Here is a 24,072-nt window from a genome sequence, read left to right as displayed (position 1 = left end):
GAGTGTAATATACAGTCCACCTCTCTTCAGGATGCTGAAATCCACCACCTTTCCTCTCTTTCCCTTTTTCCTCCCATGCTTCATCGCCACAGATGCCAAGACAAATGAGTCTCCTTCGAAGACAGAAACCGCAACCAAAACGGACGAAAGTGGCGACTCAAGCGACGCTAATGCCAAATCGTCCACCTAAAAACAATGCTTTCATGTATTGGCTAGCATTCGCATGGAAACAGCAATGTCATCAACTCATTTCAGAGTATCGTCACGTCCGATCTACCATAGACAAGCTCACTCCTCTTGTGTGCGTGTGTCAGACTCGTCGAGGTGAGGGTGATCGTTGGTGACGGAGAAGGCCTCGAAAGCGATTTAACAGCGTCGTAATTTCTTCCGTGTACGAGAAGGCATGTGATCACACGAAAGACCCTTGCATCACGAATCCACTTCGAGTCTTGCTTCGAGATGGGTGATAAGTCGTGCTTTGCCCACGACTCGAGTCAATCGATTGAGCCTACGACTGTATGCATTGATGAGGAGAGCACGATTTACGGTCCAGCGACATTGGAAGCAATTGCCGCTCCAAAGGTTATGAAAGAGTACCTGTAAGTTGCAAAAAAGAAAAAGGCCGGCAGCTGGGCTCGGAACCGCCTGGAAAGAGAGCAGGAAGAAAATTTGTTCGGCTTGAGCTGAGCTTGCAAGTGCAGCCAAGACGAATACCAAAAAAGAGAAGAAAAGAAAAAGAGGCTGGCAGCCGAGTCTAGCAACTGATGGTACAGCAGAGCGCAGTATCAATTTAGACTACTGTCCACATCACACAGAAGGTTAAGAAAGGGCTCGAAGGGCGTGTCACGCTCACGCAGCAATCTCGGTGTGCGCTTCTCGAGTTGATTGGCTGCAACTGGCGAGTGTGAGTTGGTCGATTATTGGTTGGTCTCTGCGCTCTTGCCACTCTTTTTCTCTCAGGCAATCTTCGCATTGGCTTTGTGTTCATCTTGACTCCTCTCTTTGCATCACACTTCTTCCATCTTCACCGTACCCTTCGTCTTGTCTCAACCTGTGGATTTCATAACCGCTCTCTCGTCCGCTCAGATAGCTCAGCCACCGGTGTGTAGCTTCAACTCTGCTCGTTCAGCAACTTCAACACCCACAAAGCAAGACCTCGGGCACGCTCAAATCTGCAACAGCAGCAACTTCGGCTTCGCACTGCTAGACAGCCGCATTCATCGATTCATCACCTTCTCTTGACGAGACGGACAAACTCTTCAGGTCAGGCTAGGATCATCTCGCTGCGTTTTGCCCTCTGCAGATCGCATTAAAGCACTTTTCACGCACGCTTAGGCTCGGCATATCACTTCTTCCTCGCTTCCACCTTTCATCGACTTTCCGACTGAGAAGTGTAGCTGCGCTTTTTGCATTCGAACCATCTAGCAATCGCATCTTTGCATTCATTCGCCACCAGTCCCGCACATTCATCACAACCTCGTATCTCCTCGTAGCCGCAACGTGGCCTGCTCGAGCAAATTGCACCGCAAGAAGCTTGTCATTCTCCTCTCATCTAGCTGCTCAGTACATCAACCAGCTTTTCATCTCACACACCGCATTCAACCTCGAAACAGCATACTCAGCCAAGACCAACGATCGTCTTTGCATCGCCCCGACCCACCTGAATTCCCTTCAGCACCAACACAGCATCTAGACATCATGGCTACTTCAATGCAATTCGGTCCCGAGTGGATGCGAAAGGGTCCCACCAGCAAATCCGGCGGCAAGGAACAGCCGACCTCTTCCGCGCCGTCAGCCGCCACCAGTCCAGGCACCGGTCCAGTCACAGGAAATGCAGCTCCCAGCAGCGCAAACAACGGCGGCAAGCGCAATGGCGCGGGTAACCTATCGGGTCCTGCACCTGTTGTTAGTCCTGCGGTCGCCAGCCCGGGCGCTTTTTCGTTTGCAGCCGCTGCAGCTGCGGCAACTGCGCAAGCCTCGGATCGCAACGGCACGCATGCTTCCACCCAGCATGGCTCATCGGTCGGCAACGATAGCGACGTCTCGGCGGGTCTGCTCAATGGCGGCTCGGCGGCGCTTGCCAAGGACAAGATCACGCGCGAAAAGCTGCTCAGCTTGTACAGCTCGGATCGTTCAGGCAAGACGCCCAGCGCAGACCCCTCACCCGTGGACGCCGTCGCACCCGTGACTGGCTCAGGTCCCGAACGCTCTTCCAGCACTTCACGCAGGAAGGGTGGATCCGATCGTCGCCCTTCTGCCTTTGCCGAATTCGGCGGTGTGGGCGGCGGTCCCCTCTCACCTAGTCTAGGCAGCAACGAACCTCGCGGACTCAACGCACGCTCGACGTCCGGAGGCTCGACTGGAGCATTTGGTTCCGCTGCTACCTCGAATTGGGACAAGACGGATAAGGAGCGTCCTGGCCTGTTCCAGCGCGCTTCGAGCGGTGCGCTGGCAGGCGTCACCTCCAACTCTGGCTCTCGACCACTCTCGCCTTCGGTTTCGCGTGATCGATTCAGCGGTATTCAAGGTGGTGTTCTTTCCGGTGTCGCACCGCCCGCCCGCAAGAGGATGGACAGCAACGATGGCGGCACGGGCACAGTCGAGGGTTCTCGAGCTGGTCGTTCGCTTAAGGGCAGTCAGGACGAGACGAGCGCCCCGCAAACCATCAACGGTGCTTCGTCCGGCGCCATGGGAGGCTCTTGGGGTCGATCTGCGCAATCTGCGCAGACAGTCGGCACTGGCGGTGGCGTTCTGGGTGCCTTTTCGGACGCTTTCAGCTCCAATCGAGTAAGAGGGCGCAATGCATCGGCCGTCGCCGATCCTGCCTCTCAGTCGAGTGCCACTGCTACCCCAGCTTCTGCTACAGTATCATGTGTTGCTGCTCCCTCCTCTGCTCCTGTCGCGCACTCGGCGACCTCCCAACCTATCGTACCCAGCGCCAACCCCGAAGGTCTGAGCATTTCTGCGCGCTTTGCACGACACAAGGACCGCCTGCCCGGCGAAGGTCCCATCGGCCCCCCCTCGGACGGCAGCATCGGCTTTGGGAAGGCGTCTGGATTCGACCGCAGGCGAGAGCGTCAGACCACACAGACGAGATCCATGCAGTCGCATGCTCCAAGGGGCGATGCTGCCGCTGCCAACGCGAGCACAGCGGCCGCCGCTGCTGACGCGAGCTCGATCCCAGCCGAAAAAGCGAACGTCGATCAAGTGCAACATGGCACCCAGAATGCCGCCACAGCAGACTTTGGGCTTGCCAGCGACGATACAGATCTTGCTCAGCACGCCTCTGCCGTGCTCGGTTCGCTCAAACTCGACGACGACGACAGCCCCGGCTTGCCTTCCGCCTCTGCTCTGGCTCAGGATCAGCGCCATGCTGCTATCACTGATGACGGCTTTCCTCGAGAGCGTGACCTCAGAGATCGCTTTGATCAATCCCTTCAGCCGCATTCCGGTATGCAGTCGACCGCCCCGTGGTCACCAGAGTCATCCATGTGGCTCTACAGAGATATGGCTGGCAACGTGCAAGGTCCCTTCAGCAGTCTCATGATGCAGGATTGGTACTCGCAGCAGTACTTCGCCGACGATCTGCTCATCAAGCGTCAGGAGGATGGCGAGTTCAAGCCACTCGCTCAGGTTGTGTCCGCCATTGGCAACGCCATGCAGCCCTTTGTCATCCCTCCCTCGAGCTGGCTCCACCCTCCTGCTCTGCCAAGGTCCGCTTTTGACGGCAGGCTTGGCAGCGGCGAAAACTTGCTCGGCACGGAGCAGAGTCGCTTCAGCGACACTTTCGACCGATCTTGGCAAGGATCGGCCGGCAGGCATCAGCAACAGTCGCAGGAGCAGCAGCAGCCACAGCAACCGCAGCAGCCGCAGCAGCATGGCTGGCCTGCTCCTCTGAGTCTTGGTGGCCTGGGAAGCGCCGGTCCATCACCCGCTTCACCCTTTGGTCGCCCTGATATGTTCTCCGCGAACCAATCGGGAATGCGCAACCAGGACGACCTCATGTCCATCCTCCGTGAACGTGAGCTGCACGAGCAGCGTCAAGCTGCAGCAGCCGCCGCTTCGCGCGGTCCAGGCGGCATGCACCTCGGCCAACTCGACACATTCGGTGGAGGTCTCGGACGATCCGGGTGGGGCAACGAGTCGGCCATGACGCCTTCGCAATGGACCGGCATCGGACACGCCGGTCTCGGACATTTCGGCGATGGTGGTGTCGGCGGTCGCCAAAGCCCACTCGTCGGCGATCGAGCCGTCTTTGACGGATTCGGCCACCAGCAGAGGCAGAACTTCGACCAGGCTGGCAGTCCATGGAGCAACAAGGCTTCGCTCAACGCCACTCGATCGCAGTTCGATCCCATCCGTCCGACGCAGCACGGACAGTGGGCCGAGCAACAAGCGCCTTGGAGCCACTCGGCAACGACGCCCGACGTCAACAACCGTCAGATGGACTTCACCGAAGCCATGTTGCGGAACGAAGCGATCAAGGCCGCGGATCCTATCGGTACGCCTCGACGCGCACGTTCGCCTGCACCCCAACACGACATGACCCAAAGCTATCAGCAGTCTGCTGAGCAGCGGGACGAGATGCACAAGTCTTTCGAAAACGCCTTCCCCGCCCCTGTGGCAGATGCGCAATCGTCTTTCGATTCGCAAGCCAGTGCCGCTCCGCTTGCTGCCGGCAACTTGGAGGAAAAAGCCTCTGCTGCAGCACAGGCTGACGTCAGCGCTGAAGCAAACACGGCCGTGACTCCGCAGAAGAAGCAGAACAAGAAGGAGGCGCAAAAGGCGGCCGCTGCGGCTGCGGCTGCGACCAGTGCTGCTCAGGACGCTTCCGTGCCTGCAAAGACGATCGAATCGGACATTCCTCCTCCCGAGGCGTTCACCGCACACGAGCCTCGTCCCGAAGAGCTCTGGCCTCAATCTCCCAAGGCAGTCGAGTTCGCTTCCGAACCGGAGCTGTCTGGCATGCCTGCCCTCACACTCCCTTACAACAAGTCGGCGAAGGACGCCAAGCGCGAATCGCGATCCGCACTGCAGCGTCAGACTTCGGATGCTTTCCGCGTCGTCCCTGGAAGCGGCGAGCCGGTAACCCGCACTGCTGCCGCTGCTACTGCTCGCTCTACCGCCGCAGGCAACGTTCGCGTTGTTTCGCAGGAGCAGTTCCGACGAAACGTTGACGGAGCCTCCACCGCCACGCAGGCTCCGCTCTCCGACTGGCTCAACGATGCAAACGTCGTCGAGGCGACCGCGCCTGCGAGTCGACCGGCTCCTTGGGCTGCCGCAAAGGAAGACGCGACGGCTCCGACCGGTCCGAGCCTGCGCGAGATCCAGGAAGCCGAAGCGAAGCGCGCAGAGGCCAGACGTGCAGCTGAAAAGGCGGCTGCGCGTGCTCGTATGGTCGCTTCGCCAAGCGCCGGCGAGGAGCTGCCGACCACGCTGAGCTGGGGTCTTGCTTCGGCGCCTGCTTCCAAGAACGTCGGCAATGCTGCTGCTGGCAGCGGCAACGATGCTGCTTCAGCTAGTCCTGCCGCACCTGCTTGGAACGCTGGCAAGACCGCACCCAAGAAGACGCTCATGGAGATCCAGGAGGAGGAGAGGAAGCGGGCTGAAAAGGTCAAGGCTCAGCAGGCTGCTCAGGCGATCGCGCTGCGTAAAGGGTATGCGGATTCGGCTAGCAGGAGCACGTCTGCGTCGAATCTGCATGGTGCTGCGAATGCTGCGGCGGCGGGCGGAGGTGCGTGGTCGGTGGTTGGTGCGAGCGGGAAACCTTCCACTCCGAGCGGAACTCCTAGCACGACAGGTGCTGCGACAGGTGGTGCACTTGCTTCGTCGGGAGGCTTTGCATCTGCTACAGCATCGCCGCTTGCTTCGCGACCGACGACGGCTTCTCGTACCGCTTCTCCCAGCATCCCTGCCTCTACCTCCGGTAGCGCATGGTCTGTTGTCGGTAACAAACCACCTGCTGCTGCACCAGCGTCACCTTCACCAGCCACACGAATCTCGCCCTCCGCATCGGCGCTTCTCAGTTCTCCCTCCGTTGTCGGTAAAACGAACCGGGCAGCTGATCCGAACGCACCGTCCGCCGAGTTCATCCGGTACTGCAAGGACAACCTGCAGGGCTTGACGATCAAGACGGACGACTTCATCGACATGCTGCTGCAGTTTCCGTTGGATCCGAGTGCCGATGTGATCGAGATCATCGCCGAGACGGTGTATGCGAACAGCAGTACGTTGGATGGGAGGCGGTTTGCGAGCGATTTCGTGAGCAAGAGGAAGATGGACGTACAGGGCAGGACGGGTGGCGGGAAGTGGGGGCAGGGGTTGGGAGGAATGGGGGCGATGGGAAGTGCGGGGTTGGGGGTGAAGAAGGTTCCGGTGATGGGAGGTGAGGCAAAGGTGAAGCCGCAAGGGGGCGTGGTGGGCAGCGATGCCGGGTTCAAGGTTGTTAAGGGGAAGGGGGCGAAGGGGAAGCGTTGAGGTGGAAGTGGGAGCGGTGAGGTGAGGTGGCAGGATACCGATGCTAGTGGTGTAGCGGAGCGTCGGGATACCAATACAATTGTAGAAACCAGATGATGAGCACGGCTTTGTGATCGTGAATGAGGGAGGCTCGTGATGGGTGTGAGTGTGTGTGTCGAGTAGTGCGCAAGCTGCCACGCACGCAATCGAAACCTGATGTGAGCTCCCTGAGCTTCCAGTGCAACGCTACCGAACGAACGCCTTGTCTCCCGCTGTGTACTGGTTTTCCGGTCAGCCTCTGCTTTGAACGTTGTTTTCCACCGCTGATGCAACTACAGCTACGAGAAGAGACGAGAAGGGAAGAGAGAGAGAGAGGTTTTCAAAGGTCTCGCTCAGCCCGTTGTTTCTCACACACAAGCCCAGTTTCAAATCAACAAAGAATACACAACGATTCGGGTGGTGAAAAGTAACATTCGGCGTCTAATCAGAGAGATGGAAGGGCTCTACAGCACAAAGGCTGACTTATGAATCGATGTCCATGCTGGTGGATTCGGCGGTGTCGGCGGTCGTTGCCGAGGGTTGTGATGGGTCGGCGGTGGGAGCGGTGGATGCGTCGGTGGCGGTAGCTGCTGCTGCTGCAGCATCGGACTGTGTCGACGCAGCGGTTGTGGATGCAGGAGGTTCGACGACGGCTGGTGTCGCGGTTTCGCTTGCTGCAGGAGCGGCGTCCGCAGCGGGAGCAACAGCATCATCCGCCTCAATTGGCTCTTCCGTCTTGGCCTGCTGCGTTTCCACCTGCACCTCTTCCGCTTTCGCCTCCTGCTTCTTCGCCTCCTGTTTCGCCACGGCATCCGCCTCGATCTTTTCATCTATCGCGTCCTCCTCAGCATCCGCGGTGGGGTTCTTCGCCTCTCCAATCGCAACTCTCCTCTCCCCGGCTCCCGATTCCTCTTCCACCCTCCCCACGTTCACCCTTCCCTCCCTATCCAGCTCGTCGTCTCCTCTCCTCGAGTGATCCTGGAACTCTCGTCGTTCCACCACCCGCTCGTCCGGGAACTTGTCCTCCAGCACCTGCAGGCCGTTCTTGTCGCCCAGCTCCATCCTCTCGTCCTCCTCTTCGCCGTTGACGTTCTCGAGGTGCATCTGTTCGATGATGCTCCTCGGTTCCACATGACCCTGCACCGAAGGGGCGTGGGCCGTCTGCCGCAGGTTCTCGAATACTTGGATCTTGATCTTCTCCAGGTACTCGCGCGTGTTGAGGTCCTCCATGTTGTTCGGTCGCACATCCAGCCGGTAGTCGGGGCCAAAGTATTCGTAGTACTCGTTGACGGGGATCTGCGGGTTGAGCTCCTGACCCGCCGCCAGGCCGGTTTCGAACGCCCATGCGCGCGAGACGTTGCGCATCGTATACCCACCACCTCCCAGCAGCAGCAGCGGCAGACCGAAGGATTTCACGTACTCTACGCAGTTGGCGTGCCCGCGCATCGAAAGGTTGAAGCAGCCGAGCTTGTCGCCCGCAAGCGAATCGCTGCCGCACTGGAGCACGACGGCCGAGGGTTGGTAGTGCTCCATGATCTGGGAGATGACCGGCTCGAAGACGGTCTTGTAGCTTTCGTCGGTGATGCCGTCGCGGAGGGGGAAGTTGCACGAGTACATCTTGCCTTTGCCGATACCGATGTCTCGCAGTTCGCCTGTTCCGGGGAAGAATTCTCCGTACTTGTGGAAGGAACAGGTCATGACGCGGTCCGTTGTGTAGAAGGCTTCCTCCACTCCGTCTCCATGATGCACGTCGATATCGATGTACAGTACACGCGGGTGGTACCTTAGCAACTCGAGGATACCCAAAACGATATCGTTGATATAGCAAAATCCGCTAGCTTCACCCTTCTTGGCGTGATGCAATCCACCCGCCCAGTTGATGGCGATGTCGCACTTGTCTCTGCTCAACCTAGCCGCACCTTCCATCGACCCACCAGCTGAGATAGAGCAGTACTCGAACAACCCATCGAACACGGGACAATCGTCACCAACGTTGAACTTGGACTGCTCTCGAACGAACGAATCGACGTTGTCCGGAGTGACGCGGTTGAGGAATTCGACGTACTCGTCGGTGTGGAACTGCGACATCTCTCGCTTCGTCGCGGGTTTGGCTCGGAAGATCTCCATGCGCTTGTAGAGGCCGTAGTTCATGACGAGCGAGTGGCACATCCGGATGCGCGTGGGTTTCATGGGATGACCGGGCCCGTAGTGGTAGTTGCCGATGTCCGAGTCGAAAAAATAGCAGACACGCGAAGGGTTTGGGTTAGAGGAGTTGGAGATGGGTGCGAAGAGGGGTTCGTCGGAAGACTGAGGTCCGGTGGGGTTGGAGGTGCCATTGTAGGTGGAAACGATCGAGTTGTTGGAGAGGAAGGTGGACGACATGATGGGCGAAGGATGGCTGCAAGACAGCTCTATCGGAAGTTGGAGGAGCGGATGGAAGCGGAGAGAGGGTTTTAGGAGGGTAGGCGCTGTCGACACGCTCCTGAGGGCTCGAAGCGGCTTCTCCGAATGCTGCTTGTGGCTCAGCCTTTCGATGAGGGTGCTCCGATGGTTGCTGTGAAGAAGATGTCGTGAGTGTGTCGGATGGAGCGAAGTGAAGAGATGCGTGGGAAGGTGTCTCTGCAGGCAGCGAGCAGCAGCTAGCTCTCTGGACCCTCTTTTGCTCGAAACGAACGTCGTGGGAAGAACTGGGTCGTGAACCGTGGACCGTGAACCGTGAATTTCTCCACCTTTTCTGACACTTTCCGCACGAAAAGGCGATGGGCCCAGATGGCTCGAGCGGGAGGAAAGCAGCACTGACTGCCTGCCTGGGCCGCACGTGATACGGCTGCTTGCACACCGCACTATCTGCAGGGCTCCACATTTTGTACCCCTTAACGTATCAGAGACGTCGTTGATCTCTCTTTGCTCTCCATCACCTTGTCGATCGCACACCTATCTTTCTCTGGCGCCGACCGCAATCACGGACCGCAAGGCAGAGGGTGCAAGTCGCGAGCTGATCAGCAACACCCAATCCGTCCTCGCGCGCACCCGGGTGCAGCTGACCTCTCCATCATGTCGGCGGCGGAACGAACATTGATAGCGCTCATTGCGGATGAGGTATGTTTCACCATTTCGCTCATCGCCTTCCCCGTTCTCACTCCATACTGACTTTCTCCTCTCCTTCTATGTCGCTCCCAATCCACTAGGACTCGACAACAGGTCTCCTCCTCGCCGGAATCGGCAACGTCGACGAAAAGGGCGAGAAGAACTTCCTCATCGTCGACTCGAAAACCTCCGTCTCCGACATCGAATCCTCCTTCAATCACTTCACCACCGAACGCAAGGACATCGCCATCCTGCTGATCAACCAACACATCGCGGAAAAGATCAGACCCATGGTGGACAGGTACACACAAGCTTTCCCCGCCTTGCTGGAGATCCCCGCGAAGGATCACCCGTACGACCCGTCGAAGGATAGCGTACTGAAGCGGGTGCAGAAGCTGTTTGGAGAGTAAAGGAGGTCCGATTGGGAAGGCTGCAATCATTGTTCAGTCCTGGTTACGGAGGTTCATGTGTGTGTTTGCTATGTGCGTGTGCAGAGAAGGGGAAGCCCTTCATGTGATCTTCGGGTGGGGGGTGACTTCCCAGACCGACACCATTGGAAGATGTCACCAAGGGAAAAATCACACTGGCGGGCTACAGTACGCAATCCGCTCACAAGTCCAACATCACACGAGCATGGTGTCTGATTATATAAATCTATGAGTTCCTCGAATCCCGCTCAAATCTCCATCGACAACCACCCCACGATCCTCTCAAAATCGTCTCCCCCATGCATCAGCATCTCTCCATGCGCCTTCCCCTTTCCATAGTGAATGTTCTCCCTCGGACACCCGCTCTCTACCAGATACTCCAACGTATCCTTCGCACTCAAAATCGCATCCTCTTCCGCCAAATAGAACCTCGTCCTCCTCCCATCCTGCAGCTTTTCGATCTCGTTCGGCCACAAAATGTTGCTGCTCCAGTCGAAATACCTACACAGCGTATTCGCCGTCCCCAACTCCCTAGCTACAAAGTAGCGCATCAGCATCTCGATCGGTGTCGTAGCTCGTTTGTAGACAAAGTTCGAACAGACAAAGGGTACCCAGAGTTGAAAACATACGGGATCGACGAAACAGCTCCTCCTGATCGACGAAGCGATCGATTTGATGAGCCACGAATGCACCAGCGAGCCGTACGAGTGCGAGAGAACATCGATCGATGTCCACGAGTTTTTCGCAAGGATCGAACGGAAGGCAGAGGTGGTCTCGTGATGTCCGAATGGTTTCAGGAACGAAGGCGAGAGGATGGATTGGGAGATGTTGGGTTGGATCAGGATGATAATCGGACGGTGGGCAAAGATCGGTGAGTGCAGGAAGAAGGAGACTAGAGAGGCATATTGGGCCAGTCCGATTCCGAGTCCGTGCAAAACGACGAGCGGCGTCCTGTCGAGACGTTTGCCACTGTCGGTCGTGGAGGACGCGTCTGGTGCTGGGCGGTAGAGGTAGGGAAGCCGGCCTTCATGACACAATTGGAAACCGCCGCGGACAGCTCGTCGGATCGTGAGGTGTGACAGCGTGTTTGTGGCGAGGTAGCACAGCAATGGCCGCGAACGCGTGCGCACAGGATCGATAGTGAGGCGCATCATTCGGATGCGTGGCGGACCTTTGGCTGCCAGCTTGTCCTGTGCAGTCTTCAAAAGCGTCGAATGGCTTGAATCTTGCGACTTAGACCGAGCCTGTGACTTTGACTCTGTTGCGGGAGGATCCTCAGGATAGCTTCGTCCCTGTCGTGTCTCGAGTAGCTCCATGCAGTACTCTAGAAATTTCAGTCTGTCTCCTGTGGTGGGATCCCATTCGCCGTCCTTGGCACGAACTTTCCTCGCATCCTCCTGCTCCTCGATCGATGCGCTCGCGAAAAATGAAGGAGGGAGCCCTCCGAAGGTCGAGGCCGATGGAGGCATGGGCGAGTTGAATGTGGACGGCGTGGCAGAGTCCAACCCGTTCGACGACGGCTTTGCAGCCGGACCCGGCTGGACACCTGCGCTCTCGCCACCGGTGAGTGTCACAAGACCATCCCTCTCGGCTTCGAGCACCTCGAGATCTGTTGCGAAGAGCGACCACGCGAGCCAATGCATGACTTCTCTTCGCGTGATCTTCTCGAACGGCACGCCGAAGAACCATTTCGCTTGGTCCTCTTGAAACTTGATGGCGCGCGGATCGTCGCCCGAGATTGGCGTGGATACGAACTGCGGAACGAAGCTGGCGGCACGAAGCCTGCCAAGTCTCTGTCGTACGTCACTAGGTGACGAACTTTCGTTCAGCCCGGATATTGATGACGCCGATTGACCGTTTGAGCTTCTGGAGATGAGCTCTGCGGTGCCCTTCTCTGCCCCGGGACGGGAGGGGGATACTGCACTCGCATACGACTGCTTCAGCTCCGAGTTGTCCGCCGGAGCGGGATTGAGACCAGCCTGCAGCGCTTGTGCAAAGACACTACGCAAGAAGCGTCTGCCGTACAAGGGGCGTGGCCCTGGTCGCTGGATCCGTCTCGAGAGGTGGAGATGGTACAGGGAGAAGGCTGCTTCGAGTGCGCAATAGAAGTAAAAGAGGTTCGACGCCCAGCGCCATCGAGATGAAAGAAGCTGAGCCCAAAATTGCGATACAGTGCGTGGCGAGTGTTTGACGACAAAGTTCCAGACAGTTCTGTCTATCGAGTAAGTTGTGTAGTGGTGAAGATAGTACCGCACCGCGCGAGTGATGAGTGCGATCCAGCTGAAAGGAGTCACACCCCATACGGTGAGAATGAGCAGGCGGGTGATGATCAGCGATGCGTCGCCTGGAATCAGCTGCGCCATGTTTGGTTGATGCCGTCGTCACTGGAGAGCCAGCGATGAGACTGTGGGCAAAGCAGTCGAAACTGTGTGATGCTGAGGTCGCAGCAACACTAGGCCGTGCGAACGAACTACACGGACGGTTCGAGGCCCAAAGAGAGCAAGCAAAGGGAAGGTCCGTATCAGGCTGATCCGAGCATGTTCAAGAGCGTGTGGTGTATGACCGGGGACTGGTCTTGTCGTGTGCTTAATGGGGTCTTGTCAATGTACGAGTCTATGCGTAGGTAGTGCACCGCGTCGAATAAGGATGCAAGCGTGGAAACGAGCTCCAAGAACACTGGCCAGGTGGTTCGAGGTGATTCTGTCCCGAAGCGTCCGTGCTGCGAAAGATCGCAGTAAAAGTAAAAGAAGCAGAGAGGTGAGAGATGGTGTGCACAAGTCAACGTGTCAAGCGCTGTTCCAAGCTTATTGATGTCATTGATGTTTCCGCAAAAGGCGCACGAGCTGCGATTCAATCGGAGAAGGACCCTTGATAGCCGACGGTGCGGAACTTCCCAACAACGCATCACATTCTTGACCCTTTTCTCAGAAATTCCTCGAAGCGTGAAAGAGGGCGTCGGGAACGTTCTGATCGATCAATCAATTTTGAAAAGATTCATTCCCTAAAATCAATTGCGGCTGTCAAAACCTTGTCGATCCGTCGACCCCACATGTCATCGGACAGAACCCACCTGATCATTGTTTGGCAACGAAGGCACGCATGCACTGCGGATAAACAGAGTGAGGTGCCTACCCCTGGGTGTAGCGTGCTCATGAGGAACCATCCCGGAGTCACGGCCAAAATGCTTGACAAGATACGTGGGCGATCTCTCTGACTGAAGTGTCTGACAACGATGTTTCTAAACGTGTCCGATTGCTTTCCATAAAAAGACATGATGATAATGCGTATCCCTACGATGGAGATATGATACAGATGCGAAATGGTGCAGTCCATGAGCGGTTGGCTTAGTTGTCGCTCGCCGATGAGGCTTCCGCCTCCTCGGGCTGAGCGCTTTCGAGATCTTGCACCTTCTTGCGCGTCTCGGCCTGTGGTGCCTGCTTGACGTCCCTTCGCAGCGAGTAGCCTTTCACACCGAGCACCGCGAGGAACCCTGCAGCTGCCATAGGTGCGAGCATGATCCACACAACCTGCAACCCCTTTCCGTAAGCTGCGATGATCTCGCGACTGAGTTCGGGAGGCTGGATGTTTCGAAGCCCCGTGAGGTCCTGCCCACCAGAGCCTGTAGCGACCATCGAAGGAGAGAAGCCGGGGATCTTGGCCAGCCTCGTCCTGCTCTGCGTGTTGAACACAGCACCTGCTACCGCAATTCCCATGGTGCCTCCGAGCGAACGGATCAGCGACATGGCTGCTACCGTGGTAGACAAGTCGCCGTGCGGCATTGCAGCCATGAGACCCACCAACGGCGTTTGGAACAGGAAACCTGTGCCGAAACCGGCAACAGCGATGAACCCTTCCTGCCTAGCCTGGCTCGAGCTGGCGTCCAGCGTAGCCATGAGAGCGTAGCCGATCACCATGAACACCCAACCAGCCCACAGGAAGGGTCGGTAGGCGCGCGCTTTGCTGATACCGATACCCACCACGCTCGACATGATCGAGGCGATCAGCGCGTACGGCAACATGTAGACACCGCTCATGAGAGCCGAGGCGCCGAACACGGCCTGGAAGTAGACGGGAAGGTAGTACGTAGCTGCGAAGAAGACGAATCCGTGCAGCAGCACCGACAAGAGGAGCAGCGAGGTGGTTCGAGTCGTGACCAGGCGCGGCGGTACGATGGGCTTCTTCTTGGTCTTGAACTCCCACGCCATGAAAGCGACCAACAGGCACCCACCCACCACGAGCAGAGCGATGGTCTCGGGCACGTTCCATGCCTTGGTCTCTGCGTAGTTGAAGCCGAGCAGAATGAGGATAACCGAGACAACGATCATGATGAGCCCAACGAAGTCAAATTCGCCGCAAGCCTCGCGGAAGGTGAGCTTGGGTCTCGGGTTGAGGTTGAGGAAGAAGAAGATGATGGCGAAAGCGATGGCACCCAACGGCAGGTTGACAAAGAAGCACCATCGCCAACCCGAGTGACCCGCGTCCGTGAATGCACCTCCAAGCAAAGGTCCGATGACCGATGCGATACCCCAGATACCTCCGATCCATCCCGAGAACTTGCCTCGGTCTTGCAACGAGACAATGTCGCCGATGATGATGTTGATGAGAGCGATGATGCCTCCTCCTCCGATACCTTGAACTCCACGGGCCGCATCGAGCCAAGCCATGTTTTGAGCTGCACCGCACATGGCCGAGCCGAAGAGGAAGATGATGATGGCTCCGTAGAGAAGCGGCTTGCGTCCCGTCAGATCCGAAAGACGACCATAGAGGGGGATCAAACTCGTGGCAGCAAGCAGGTAGGCCGATCCGACCCACGAGTATTGACCTGGATCTCCATCCAAACGCTGGGAAATGATCGGCAATGCTGTCGAGACAATGGTTTGATCAAGTGCGGCCAAAAAAACGCAGAGGCAGAGACCTGGCATGACGATCTTCATGTTGTTATAAGGCAGGATATGCTGATCGTGTTGAAGCCAGTGACCCTTCTTGGTGTCGTCCGTGCCGGAAGTTGGTGTAGCGGCGCGCGTTTCGCTCTTCTCATCCACTTCTGAGGCGGGGAGGCTGCCCGCATGTGTAGGTGCGCGCGTCGAAGGAAGAGTCTCGGAGGCTTCGTGGGCATCATGTTGAGCTGCTCCTGCGGCGGAGTCGAGACCGCCGATCTGGTTTCCTTCGCGTGCTGCTGCCTCGATCTCTGTATCACGAGCCGGGCTGGGGACCTCCTGCATCTGAGAGGTGTTGCCGGTCATGGCTGGTGGGTTTGCTGAATGAAGGGCGGCGGCGAGAGGCGAGCCACTGAGTGTTAATCACGTTGCCAAGATGTGGACGGGAGGGAAGGTGATGGACTGGTCGGTTCGTGGAAGCGATGACGTTCGCGCCTGGCGAGAGGGGACGTTTCAGAGCGTCTATTAATACAGCCGTTGGCAGGAGCGGGTGGTGACGAAGTCTTGATAAGGAATGCGGAAGGAGGATGATGTGGTGAGGAAGGAAGGACTGAGAGGAGATGACGGAGGCTGTGACACTCATCGAACCCGAGGAGGGCACGAGTCAGGGACATCTGACTGGACGCCGCGGGGAAGCAGCACTTGTCAAGCTCGGCGCGAGTGTTTTTCAAAAAGAGCTTGGATAATCCTGTCCGCGGTTGTTTCCACTGTAGTACGGCAGAGGCTGAGTCCGGCCAAAAAAAGGTATGATTTTTTTTTTCGAGAGAAACAGAGGCGTTCTGCGATTTACGGAAATGCCGCGGCCCTGCCCAGGATTCTGCGAAATCGCAGTTGACGCTTTCCCCCCACGCTTTAACCTCGGCATCGGCACTTAGTCAGGAGGTTTACCACCACTTGATCAGACAATTCCACACTCGACCCTTAGAAATGCAGCTACTCGGTGCGACTCATTCTCCCTTCATTTGCCGATCATTCCACAAACCCCTTTCCGATGCCATGACTCCATTTCACACGTTCCCCCGGCTATGCACACGTACGATCGTATGCTCCCCCTCTCTCCAGTACCCTGTCCTCGCCCATTTTTGGCCGCGGAGCTGATTCTGTTTTAGTACACAAGCCTCGACTTGCTTTCATCATCAGGCTCAGGCGGAGATAAATGTGCTGATTTCGAAGCTTCCATGAAGGAAACACGTGGTGTGCGTGTTGCGATATTTGCAAATGAACCGCCGGAAGCGGATGGTCGGATATTCGCGTTCGAGGTGTGGTACACGTTGACGCGGCGACGTGTGTTTTTCGTTGCTCCCACCAATCCTGCTTCATGGATCCTATTTTGGATCATTGAGACTGGAACCTAACTACAGCAAAGCAGATGGCTTGTTCGAGGCTGAGCCTCGGTCGTGAGAGATAACGAGTTTGTACTCCATAAATTGCCGGAAGGCTTGGTCGAACACAGATGGCGTTCTTCATAAATAACCCCCGGTCTAGTTACCAGCCTTTTTTTGTTAAATTTTTTCTCTTTTTTACCCACATTCGGAGCACTTTACCCCGAACTTGCACACCGAGCAACATACTTGTAGCACAAGACATCCCAAGATACCACTATGAAGACTAGGAGAAGGCTGGAACCCGTTCACGTAGCAGAACACCTCTGATCAAAGTAGAACTGATAGACAGACAGAGAGTACTTTTCTGACTTTTGGAGGACCAAAAGCAATCTCGCAGCGTAAGCAACGCCGCGGCCTTGGCAGCGCTTTCGGCTTTGCAGCAATCGGTTTCCGATATTGCCGAAGTTACGTATTTTGCATCCTCGTTGTTGCTAATATCACCGCGGAGCAGCAGCTTAACTTTCCTTTTTGCAACCAGAACGAGTGCAGGTTATCGGTAGCATGATGTTTTCGGATTCTTTGCCGACTCTTGCCTTCGGAACGCTTCTGTGTCTAGAACGTACCTCCGCTTGACTGGCGCTACAGGACAACGATTTGGTACACGTACTCCGAATGCTGCGTTGCAATTGACGAGGACGACGACGTCACGCATCGCTTCTTGCTGACTACATGCTTCCCTTGATCGTTCCACTTTGCTGAGATCTTGCCCTTCTTGCGCTGCTGAAAATTGGCTGACCGCGGGCGTTGATGATGGTCTCCTCTAGACTCTATTTTCTGTAGAACCGTTAATGATATCGAGCACGGCTGTATCCTCGATTGAAGCTGCCAACGTAGCGACCGAGACAGTTACGGGTCCCGCCTGAGTCATCCTGCTGGGTCTTTCGCCTGCCCCGCCTCTTCCGCCTCGATCTTGAGTCGCGAGCTGGACAAATTCTGAAGCTGCCTCGATCGGCCAAGTCAACGGAGAGACGCAGATCCGACCGTACAAATCGAGCTCCCTCTTGAGCGCTACTATGGCTTTAGCGTACATGGCTGTGTTGTGGAAACGGAAGAGAAAAAGGAGAATGTCAGCGTAAGCAAGACGTCAAGTGCAGAGCAGCCAAACAAGTGTCGTCGACGCTTCGTCTCGTACCACGAGTGACCAGGACAGGCAGCAATACTCACCATCTCTGCTATAGAGCTGGCCGCGTTCCCTGAGGACCGCCGTCAGCGTCGAAATATCTGTTTCGAGCTCGTCCTTGCTGCCAAGTTGAAGGTTCACCATCCACCTAGCCGCAATGAAAAAGCCGACCGAACACACGGACGGAAAGCTGAAAAGAAAACTCGCATCCTGCAGAGCCATACCCGCAAGGCGTGAGAGCCAGACCGCCGCGTTCAAGATCCTGCTTCGAACCTCATCGTCGCCTCGAGCAGATGGCTGCATGATGTCAATCTCCGTCTCGAACAGACCGAGTACAGCTAGATGATGCGTCACCTCTGCCGCAAAGCGTATTTTGTCCTGCATCATCAAGGTCGCCAATAGCCCGTCGCGCGACCGAGAGCCGCCGCCGGCACGGTCACCGACAGACGCGTCCGAGTGCAATAGCAGGCGCTCGTCGTAGTGGGACAGCATCACTCTCGAGTGGCGAATACTTTCATGTGCGGCTCTAAAGGCATCATCGCGATCTTGCCTTGAGCCGCCCAGACTGCTATCTTGAGCTGCTTCCGATGAACGATTCCACTGACGCTCGGCGACGCTATAGCTGTAGCATTCGTCCAGCACTAAGCTGACCTTGACGAGTAGCGACATCGAGGTATCCGATGCATGGAATGTTGGAACACGGCGTTGTCGTCCCAGACTCGCTTCCGCTTGGTCTGCGCTACGCTGTGACGGGTTGATGGCGTCACTGTATTTCTGTCGAGGAAAAGCTCTGTGGATGCTCTGTCTCTCCAAAGTGGTGGGAAGTAGAGCAAGGCGACTTTGAAAGCAATCGTGCACAAACAGACTCCAAAAAGCAAGTGTCTCTTCTCTGCTCTGCATCAGCCCGCGCAGTGCTCTGGCGAGATTCGATGGTTGTGAGACGCCTGACGAAAGTCGCGGGTGAGCGTTGGAGGCACTGCTGTAGAGCTGTAACAGACGAGCGTCGGCGACTGCCAAAGCAAGGTCCGCTTGCGACGAGGATGTAGTCGATTGAGATTGGGAGAGCTCGACGAGCAGAAGGCGAACCATGAAAGAGGCAGGCGAAAGACTTCCAGGTGACCTCGTGGTGACTTGATGGAGCAAGCCGCGCGCACCGTTGGCGTAGATTTTTGTGACTGCTGGGATCCATCCCGGACTGTCGAGGATGGGGAGGTCGGAATGCGATTGGGATCTGAGAAGCGCATTGATTGTCTGGCAGGCTGATGAGAAGCTGATACCTGTAGTCGTCGTCGAAGATAGCAGCGGCAAGCCGGTCGCCACGCATGACAGCATCAGAGCTTGCGCTACTAAGCGCTCCTCTTCAGGGCTCGGTACTGTCTCTAGAAGAGCAGCGACGTCGGTCAGCGCGTAGCTGTTGATAGCCGAGAATAGCCAGGACTCGTAGCGGCAAACCTGGATGAGTCGGTCCAACACCTGTTTGCTGGGCACCGGCGGGACTGCGGACCCGAAAGCAGAGCCGTGATTCGAGCGCATGCTGGAGTCTTGGCCATGGTGCGGCGGCGCCGAACGGCTGGTTATTGCCGAAACGGATTCGGTGATGGATTCCCTCCAGCTCAAAACCGAAGAAGAAGGAGCCGAGACGCGATGGGCAGCCTGCCGATCTGCGGCCTTCTCGTCCATTTGCCGCCATGGTGACCCGGATCCCGTGTCACGAGATTTTGTCAGCGCCTGGGCGGAGTCGTACATTGAGGGCCCTTGGCTTCCTTGTCTCGTTTCCAATGCATCTCCATCGTCATGTAGATACTTGGATCGCTTGTAAGAGAGCCCATCGCTTCGCCGGTCTCCAGCACGTTCCAAAGAGGACGTCACGGTAGGTTGGGAGGGCAAAGTGGCGGATTGGCGTGGATCGACGCCCGCGATCGAGCTCTCTCTCGTCGACTGTGAGTTGACGATCGCCTCGCTACGTCGGAGTTGTTCTTGAAGACGCGAGATCTGGGCGCGGAGCTGTTCGTTGTCGGTGAGTCGATTGTCTCGGGTCACGTCGGCATCGCGGTGACCCACGAATGGTGATTGTTGTGAAATCGATGCGTGCGTAGAGTCCTCTGGGCTGCTTCGCTTGAAAATCCTGGCCAGGATAGACGTATCGTATTCGCAAGGCGGCGCGACGCTGGACGAAGAGGAAGCCTCATTGGAAGCGGAGTGATATGCAAGCCAAGCTTTCTCGCAACGAGTGCACGTAGGCTTCTTTGCATCACATCGGAGCTTCCTCTTCCTACACGCAAGGCAAGCCTGAGACCGACGCAGCGAATCAGGTCCTTTAGCCTTGCTTGCCCTGGCAAGGGATTCCCGGGCGTCGTCACGAGTGTGTCCCGAGTCGTGCTGGTATATCGGATCAATGTGATCACGAGAAATGGAGTGGAGCGATCCATCTTGGTTCAATATAGACGAACCGGCATCAGAATGTCCAGTCTGACCGTCGCTCGCGGCTACAGCTTCGTTTCCAGGGCTGGTGTCAGTCAGCTCCGGCATAGCGGACTTCGAGCAGGACGTCGGACGTCGGACGCCCCTGGTAAGCAGGAGCCTTCCGATTTGCGGTCAAGTCGGTTTGCCCCAGAGACGGTGGTGCGGAGGTACCGAGGAGAATGTCGGACCTGATACGGGGTGGGTGTGTAGCAATTCTGGGAGCTATTGTTAGCACCGGCACTGCCGATGAGCGAAAGGAGGTCGAAATGGGCGCTACAGTCTTATTGACTAATAGTGTGTGTGACAGAGCGATCAGTCGAACGCCCGTAGAAGGCATCTTCTCCCAACTCTGGGAAAGGCGCTAGAATGTCTGTCGGGACGAGGACGCTGGCGACAGAGAACGTTGACTGTTTGGGTTTGTCGAAAGGTTGAGCTATTGGCACAATGGATGAGGTCCTGTTCTTTTGACGAGAGTCGTCCTCAGGCGAGTCGGGGGGAAAGGAATATCGAGGTTGTCGTGGCGACAATTGACGACCAAGAGAAGCAGAGGAGGGCAGGTGCGACATGCAGGTAGAAGGAGGCGACGCCACTGCCGCGAAGGCAGAGGGTATGATGACAAGCGACGCGACAAATGTTGTGGCGAAGCTATGCAGGTGGCAGGAAGCGGGGACGATCAAGTAATGACCAAACAAAAATCACTGCCCTATCTCTTGTAGACAAACCGGGAGCGGGTCTGCTGTCAACAGTCAACGTCGGTCATCGGTATACGTGATTAACGTCAATAACAAGTGCCAACGCGGCCTCTGAAGCCGGGAGGACGCTTTGCGCGCGCGTTGCCGTGTCCAACGAGGAAGTCGATGAAAGGGGCGGGTCTTGCTTGCTTGCAGCTTGTAGAGGCAGACGGAGGCTGTGCGGCCAGGATCAGCTACGCTCTCATGCGCTGGAACAATGACGGATGTGGGACAGAGGCGAAATCGTCACGAGCCTGCAACATGAAGTGGTGGTGATAGGTATCTGCCCAATGAGCCGCTCGCGCGAAGTGCCTGGACCTGAAGAAGGAATGGTTACATAGGAAAGCGTAAGATTCAGTACTCAGAAGACAGAGAGCTCGGAAAAGGATGACGGATCAGTCAAGTTGCGACTTTGGCCAGTCTGTCAAATCACCTGCAAGATCTCGAGAACAATGGAAACAATGAAACAAGTGCGGAAGTACAGTGGCGTTCATGCTTCGCGCAGCGATACACTTCGAATATTTGTTCGAAAGACGCTCGTAGCGCTCCAGGCCCGCATGGTCCGCATGGTAGGCTCTTTGCCAGTCCCCTCCCCTTTCGCATGTCGCGCATGGTTGTGGACTTCGACAAGAACGCCGCCGGCACTTTTACGATCGGTACCTTGGACCTGCAGCTTGAGCGCTTAGGAAGCATGAACGACGATGACTGTACAGCGAAATCTCAAAGCCGCAGCGTAGAACTTACTGTGGCCAAATTTTCTTTCCGACAGCTTGGATCTCGGATGTGAAAGTGTTTGCTCGTCGTAGGAACGCCGAGTCTTGCAGGATCGAAGTCATTCGAGGGATAGCAGAAGAAACGTTCGGTCTCTGAGCCCAGTTTTACACCCGCAGTCAAGGCGTCCGCCAAAATTACAAGTGTATTGGGAAGGCCACGAGGATGATGAGGAACGGCAGGCATGCCAGCAGCAGACGTTTCCACCGTCTCAGAGGCAACCTGGCTTAATGTCGGCAATCCAACTGCCACACGAGAGCCACACTTATAACCTCGCCAAGACACTGCTCCGGGGAATCGCACCCAGAGCTTGGCGACGAGGACCACCTCCACCTAAACAAGGCTGGGAGCTGACCACACGTGAAAAGTCGGGCGTGGTCAAGGAACATGGTACCTGTCCCGTCTCGACTACACCTGGCGCCTGCCTGCGCTGCTGAATAGCTTTTCACGACTCTGACTACAGTGGTGTGATGGCTCATCGTGTGGACGGTCGACGCCATCGACAATTTTCAATCTGAAGACGAAATTTCCGAATCCGATACGAGAGCACAGCACGGCTGCCCGAGGCTAGACAAGGAAAGCTTCCCCGCATTGACTCGCCGGATTATCTCGTCCTCAGAAAGACGCTGACGATCGAATGGACGAGCTAGCCAAGGTCATGCATGTGAAGCGGTGTGATGCAAGACGGTGGCGATCGATTGATGCGTCTGGGTCCACTCGCAGAGGCAATGAGAGAAGGACGACTCCAGAAGACATTGGACGGCAAAGAAGGGCAGGTGGCATCATTCCATTAGCTTCGCGCTACCCGCGATGCCGACGGATGGTGCATCTTGCTCGCTGCATTTGCTATCCCAAAAGGTAAAAAAAGTTGGACGCAGTAAACAGCACACAAAAGCCCTTCCAAGCCGGACAGCTCCGACATCGTGGTTCTGGAAGGTGGTTCGATGCAGTCACAGCAAAATTCGCGCAAAATGAGTAACCTTGAAAGCCTCCGATTCTGCTGGAGGAGGCTGCCAGACGCTGAACAACTGACTCGCGTGTACGGTTGAGACGTCAAACGGGTGGTGGAGCGGGATCACAAACACCGTCGGGCAATTCCCAGAAAGAAAGCTGGGTCGACTCTGGTTACGGCGAAATCATGGGCCGTCGACCGAAAGCAGCCTTTAGGCGATTCGTCAACGTGACTCCGTGCAGCAGACTCCATCTGCGCAGCGAGCCTGCAAGCATCTCGCCGTCTGGCTTTGTTCGGTCCTTAAAGCTCTGATTCAGACCTGGCAAAGGATGTGGTCCGCCTGCCGAGGCATACAGTCATGAGAACAGAAGTCGGTGAGATGCTTTCCAATGTCTGGCTCGTCTGAACTGTGACCATCGCGGTTGGCAGACGCTCCCTTGCTATTCGGCTTGACTGCATCTCATCAAGGGCACTGCTCCAACCGAATCGGCGCTCGGGATCAACTCACTTGCGTGTCCACTGCAACGCACGCTAGCTCCCGGAAGCGGCTGCAGAAGCGCTGCTCTAGACAAATCACTGTTCTGTCCCCAGTTCGGTAGAGCTGAACCGCAGCGGTGAAGAGGCCCGAACGGGTCCGCGAAGATCGAGTCCCCGAATCTCACTATTAAACCGCGGAAATGCCTTTGTCAAAGCTGCCAGAGTGACGTTCGATGAGGTTTATGCTTGGCGGATGTCTGACTCCGGCATGGCATAGAAGCTCCAGCTAGCGTTGAACAGGATCGCGACTGCCGTTGCGCAAACACCTCGTCACAGGCTACTCTCCGCTGCAAATAAATGCACAAGGATCCGGATTTTTTGATTCCGACATGCTTTCTGATTCGCAGTGTCCTTCGCTTGCGTGGCGCCCTTCGCTGCGGCTCAGCTGATTTGATGATGAATCGCCGGAGCTGATTCATCACTCCTTTTCACCCCTGCAACCTACAGAACCTGCCCTGTGCGGCTTGATTCGTGAGACCCGGGAATTCGGCGAAGCGTCGCCCACGAGACACGCGTCGGGGAGCAATATGAGAAATATTTAATGGGATGTCTTTGCGCACTTTCACGCACTGCATCCATCGGAGTCGGGATGTGCCACGTTGGTTTGATATCTCTCCGAAATCGCTTAGCGCCAGAAAAGATTCTTCGGCATCTACCAAACGTATCGACGTTCGGCTCACGGTGCGAATGCGCAAAGTCGTTTCTCCCACTTCTCCCACACTCTCCCACTCCCGCACTGCCCGTTGCCGAGTCCGCAAGGCTTCCCGCGAGCCTGAACGGCAATCCAGGTATCGGCCATGCATGGATGGAAAGGGCAGAAACCCAACTTGAAAAGGCGATATTCTCTACTTCCATTCCGGACTCCGGTCGCCGAATGTCGGGCTTCCGAGTCTAGTGTGATGTGAACGCGCCGGATTGGAACAAGCGAGCAACACGAAGGGCCGAGAGAGGTGGCGTTGCCCCCCGTCACCCCGGTTCACATGTCATTTAGACGCAAAGCCATCGCCCCCTTTTTTTAGTATGTGGTTTTCAGTGACCCAGCTTTGGAGCGACCGTCGCGATCGCCGGGAGAGCTGGTTCCGTCACTAGTGCAGTGGAAACTTGGCGCCTACCAGTCGCCGCAGAAGAGCTTTTGTGGCTCTGAGCGGATATACCCCATGCAACAT

General features: G+C 56.5%; 8 protein-coding genes across 8 annotated transcripts; 3 read left to right on the top strand and 5 right to left on the bottom strand.

The window, feature by feature from the left end:
• Positions 1–92: 92 nt before the first annotated feature.
• PHSY_000705 (hypothetical protein) lies at positions 93–6,477 on the top strand (the record flags this gene model as incomplete). Its single annotated transcript, XM_012331339.1, has 3 exons — positions 93–324; positions 961–1,101; positions 1,457–6,477. 3 exons carry the CDS (start codon positions 93–95, stop codon positions 6,475–6,477), a joined length of 5,394 nt encoding a protein of 1,797 aa, XP_012186729.1.
• A 501-nt stretch (positions 6,478–6,978) lies between these two features.
• On the bottom strand, positions 6,979–8,877 carry PHSY_000704 (histone deacetylase complex component; the record flags this gene model as incomplete). Its single annotated transcript, XM_012331338.1, has 1 exon — positions 6,979–8,877. The coding sequence occupies one exon, from the start codon at positions 8,875–8,877 to the stop codon at positions 6,979–6,981; it is 1,899 nt and encodes a 632-aa protein (XP_012186728.1).
• Positions 8,878–9,549: 672 nt separating this feature from the next.
• PHSY_000703 (hypothetical protein) lies at positions 9,550–9,992 on the top strand (the record flags this gene model as incomplete). Its single annotated transcript, XM_012331337.1, has 2 exons — positions 9,550–9,594; positions 9,684–9,992. The coding sequence occupies 2 exons, from the start codon at positions 9,550–9,552 to the stop codon at positions 9,990–9,992; spliced, it is 354 nt and encodes a 117-aa protein (XP_012186727.1).
• A 266-nt stretch (positions 9,993–10,258) lies between these two features.
• Positions 10,259–12,373, bottom strand: PHSY_000702 (hypothetical protein; the record flags this gene model as incomplete). The annotated part of the gene is made up of 1 exon (XM_012331336.1): positions 10,259–12,373. One exon carries the CDS (start codon positions 12,371–12,373, stop codon positions 10,259–10,261), a length of 2,115 nt encoding a protein of 704 aa, XP_012186726.1.
• A 981-nt stretch (positions 12,374–13,354) lies between these two features.
• Positions 13,355–15,253, bottom strand: PHSY_000701 (drug transporter; the record flags this gene model as incomplete). The annotated part of the gene is made up of 1 exon (XM_012331335.1): positions 13,355–15,253. One exon carries the CDS (start codon positions 15,251–15,253, stop codon positions 13,355–13,357), a length of 1,899 nt encoding a protein of 632 aa, XP_012186725.1.
• A 2,163-nt stretch (positions 15,254–17,416) lies between these two features.
• Positions 17,417–19,981, bottom strand: PHSY_000700 (potential fungal zinc cluster transcription factor; the record flags this gene model as incomplete). The annotated part of the gene is made up of 1 exon (XM_012331334.1): positions 17,417–19,981. The coding sequence occupies one exon, from the start codon at positions 19,979–19,981 to the stop codon at positions 17,417–17,419; it is 2,565 nt and encodes an 854-aa protein (XP_012186724.1).
• A 1,275-nt stretch (positions 19,982–21,256) lies between these two features.
• On the top strand, positions 21,257–22,067 carry PHSY_000699 (copper-transporting P1-type ATPase; the record flags this gene model as incomplete). The annotated part of the gene is made up of 2 exons (XM_012331333.1): positions 21,257–21,429; positions 21,938–22,067. The coding sequence occupies 2 exons, from the start codon at positions 21,257–21,259 to the stop codon at positions 22,065–22,067; spliced, it is 303 nt and encodes a 100-aa protein (XP_012186723.1).
• Positions 22,068–22,542: 475 nt separating this feature from the next.
• PHSY_000698 (hypothetical protein) lies at positions 22,543–23,709 on the bottom strand (the record flags this gene model as incomplete). Its single annotated transcript, XM_012331332.1, has 2 exons — positions 22,543–22,709; positions 23,352–23,709. 2 exons carry the CDS (start codon positions 23,707–23,709, stop codon positions 22,543–22,545), a joined length of 525 nt encoding a protein of 174 aa, XP_012186722.1.
• Between the last annotated feature and the right edge of the window lie 363 nt (positions 23,710–24,072).

The sequence above is a fragment of the Pseudozyma hubeiensis genome, assembly GCF_000403515.1.
Source record: "Pseudozyma hubeiensis SY62 DNA, scaffold: PHS9, whole genome shotgun sequence".
Lineage (NCBI taxonomy): Eukaryota > Fungi > Basidiomycota > Ustilaginomycetes > Ustilaginales > Ustilaginaceae > Pseudozyma > Pseudozyma hubeiensis.
Note: the sequence above shows the minus strand (reverse complement) of the source record. Positions and strands in the feature narration are given on the sequence as shown.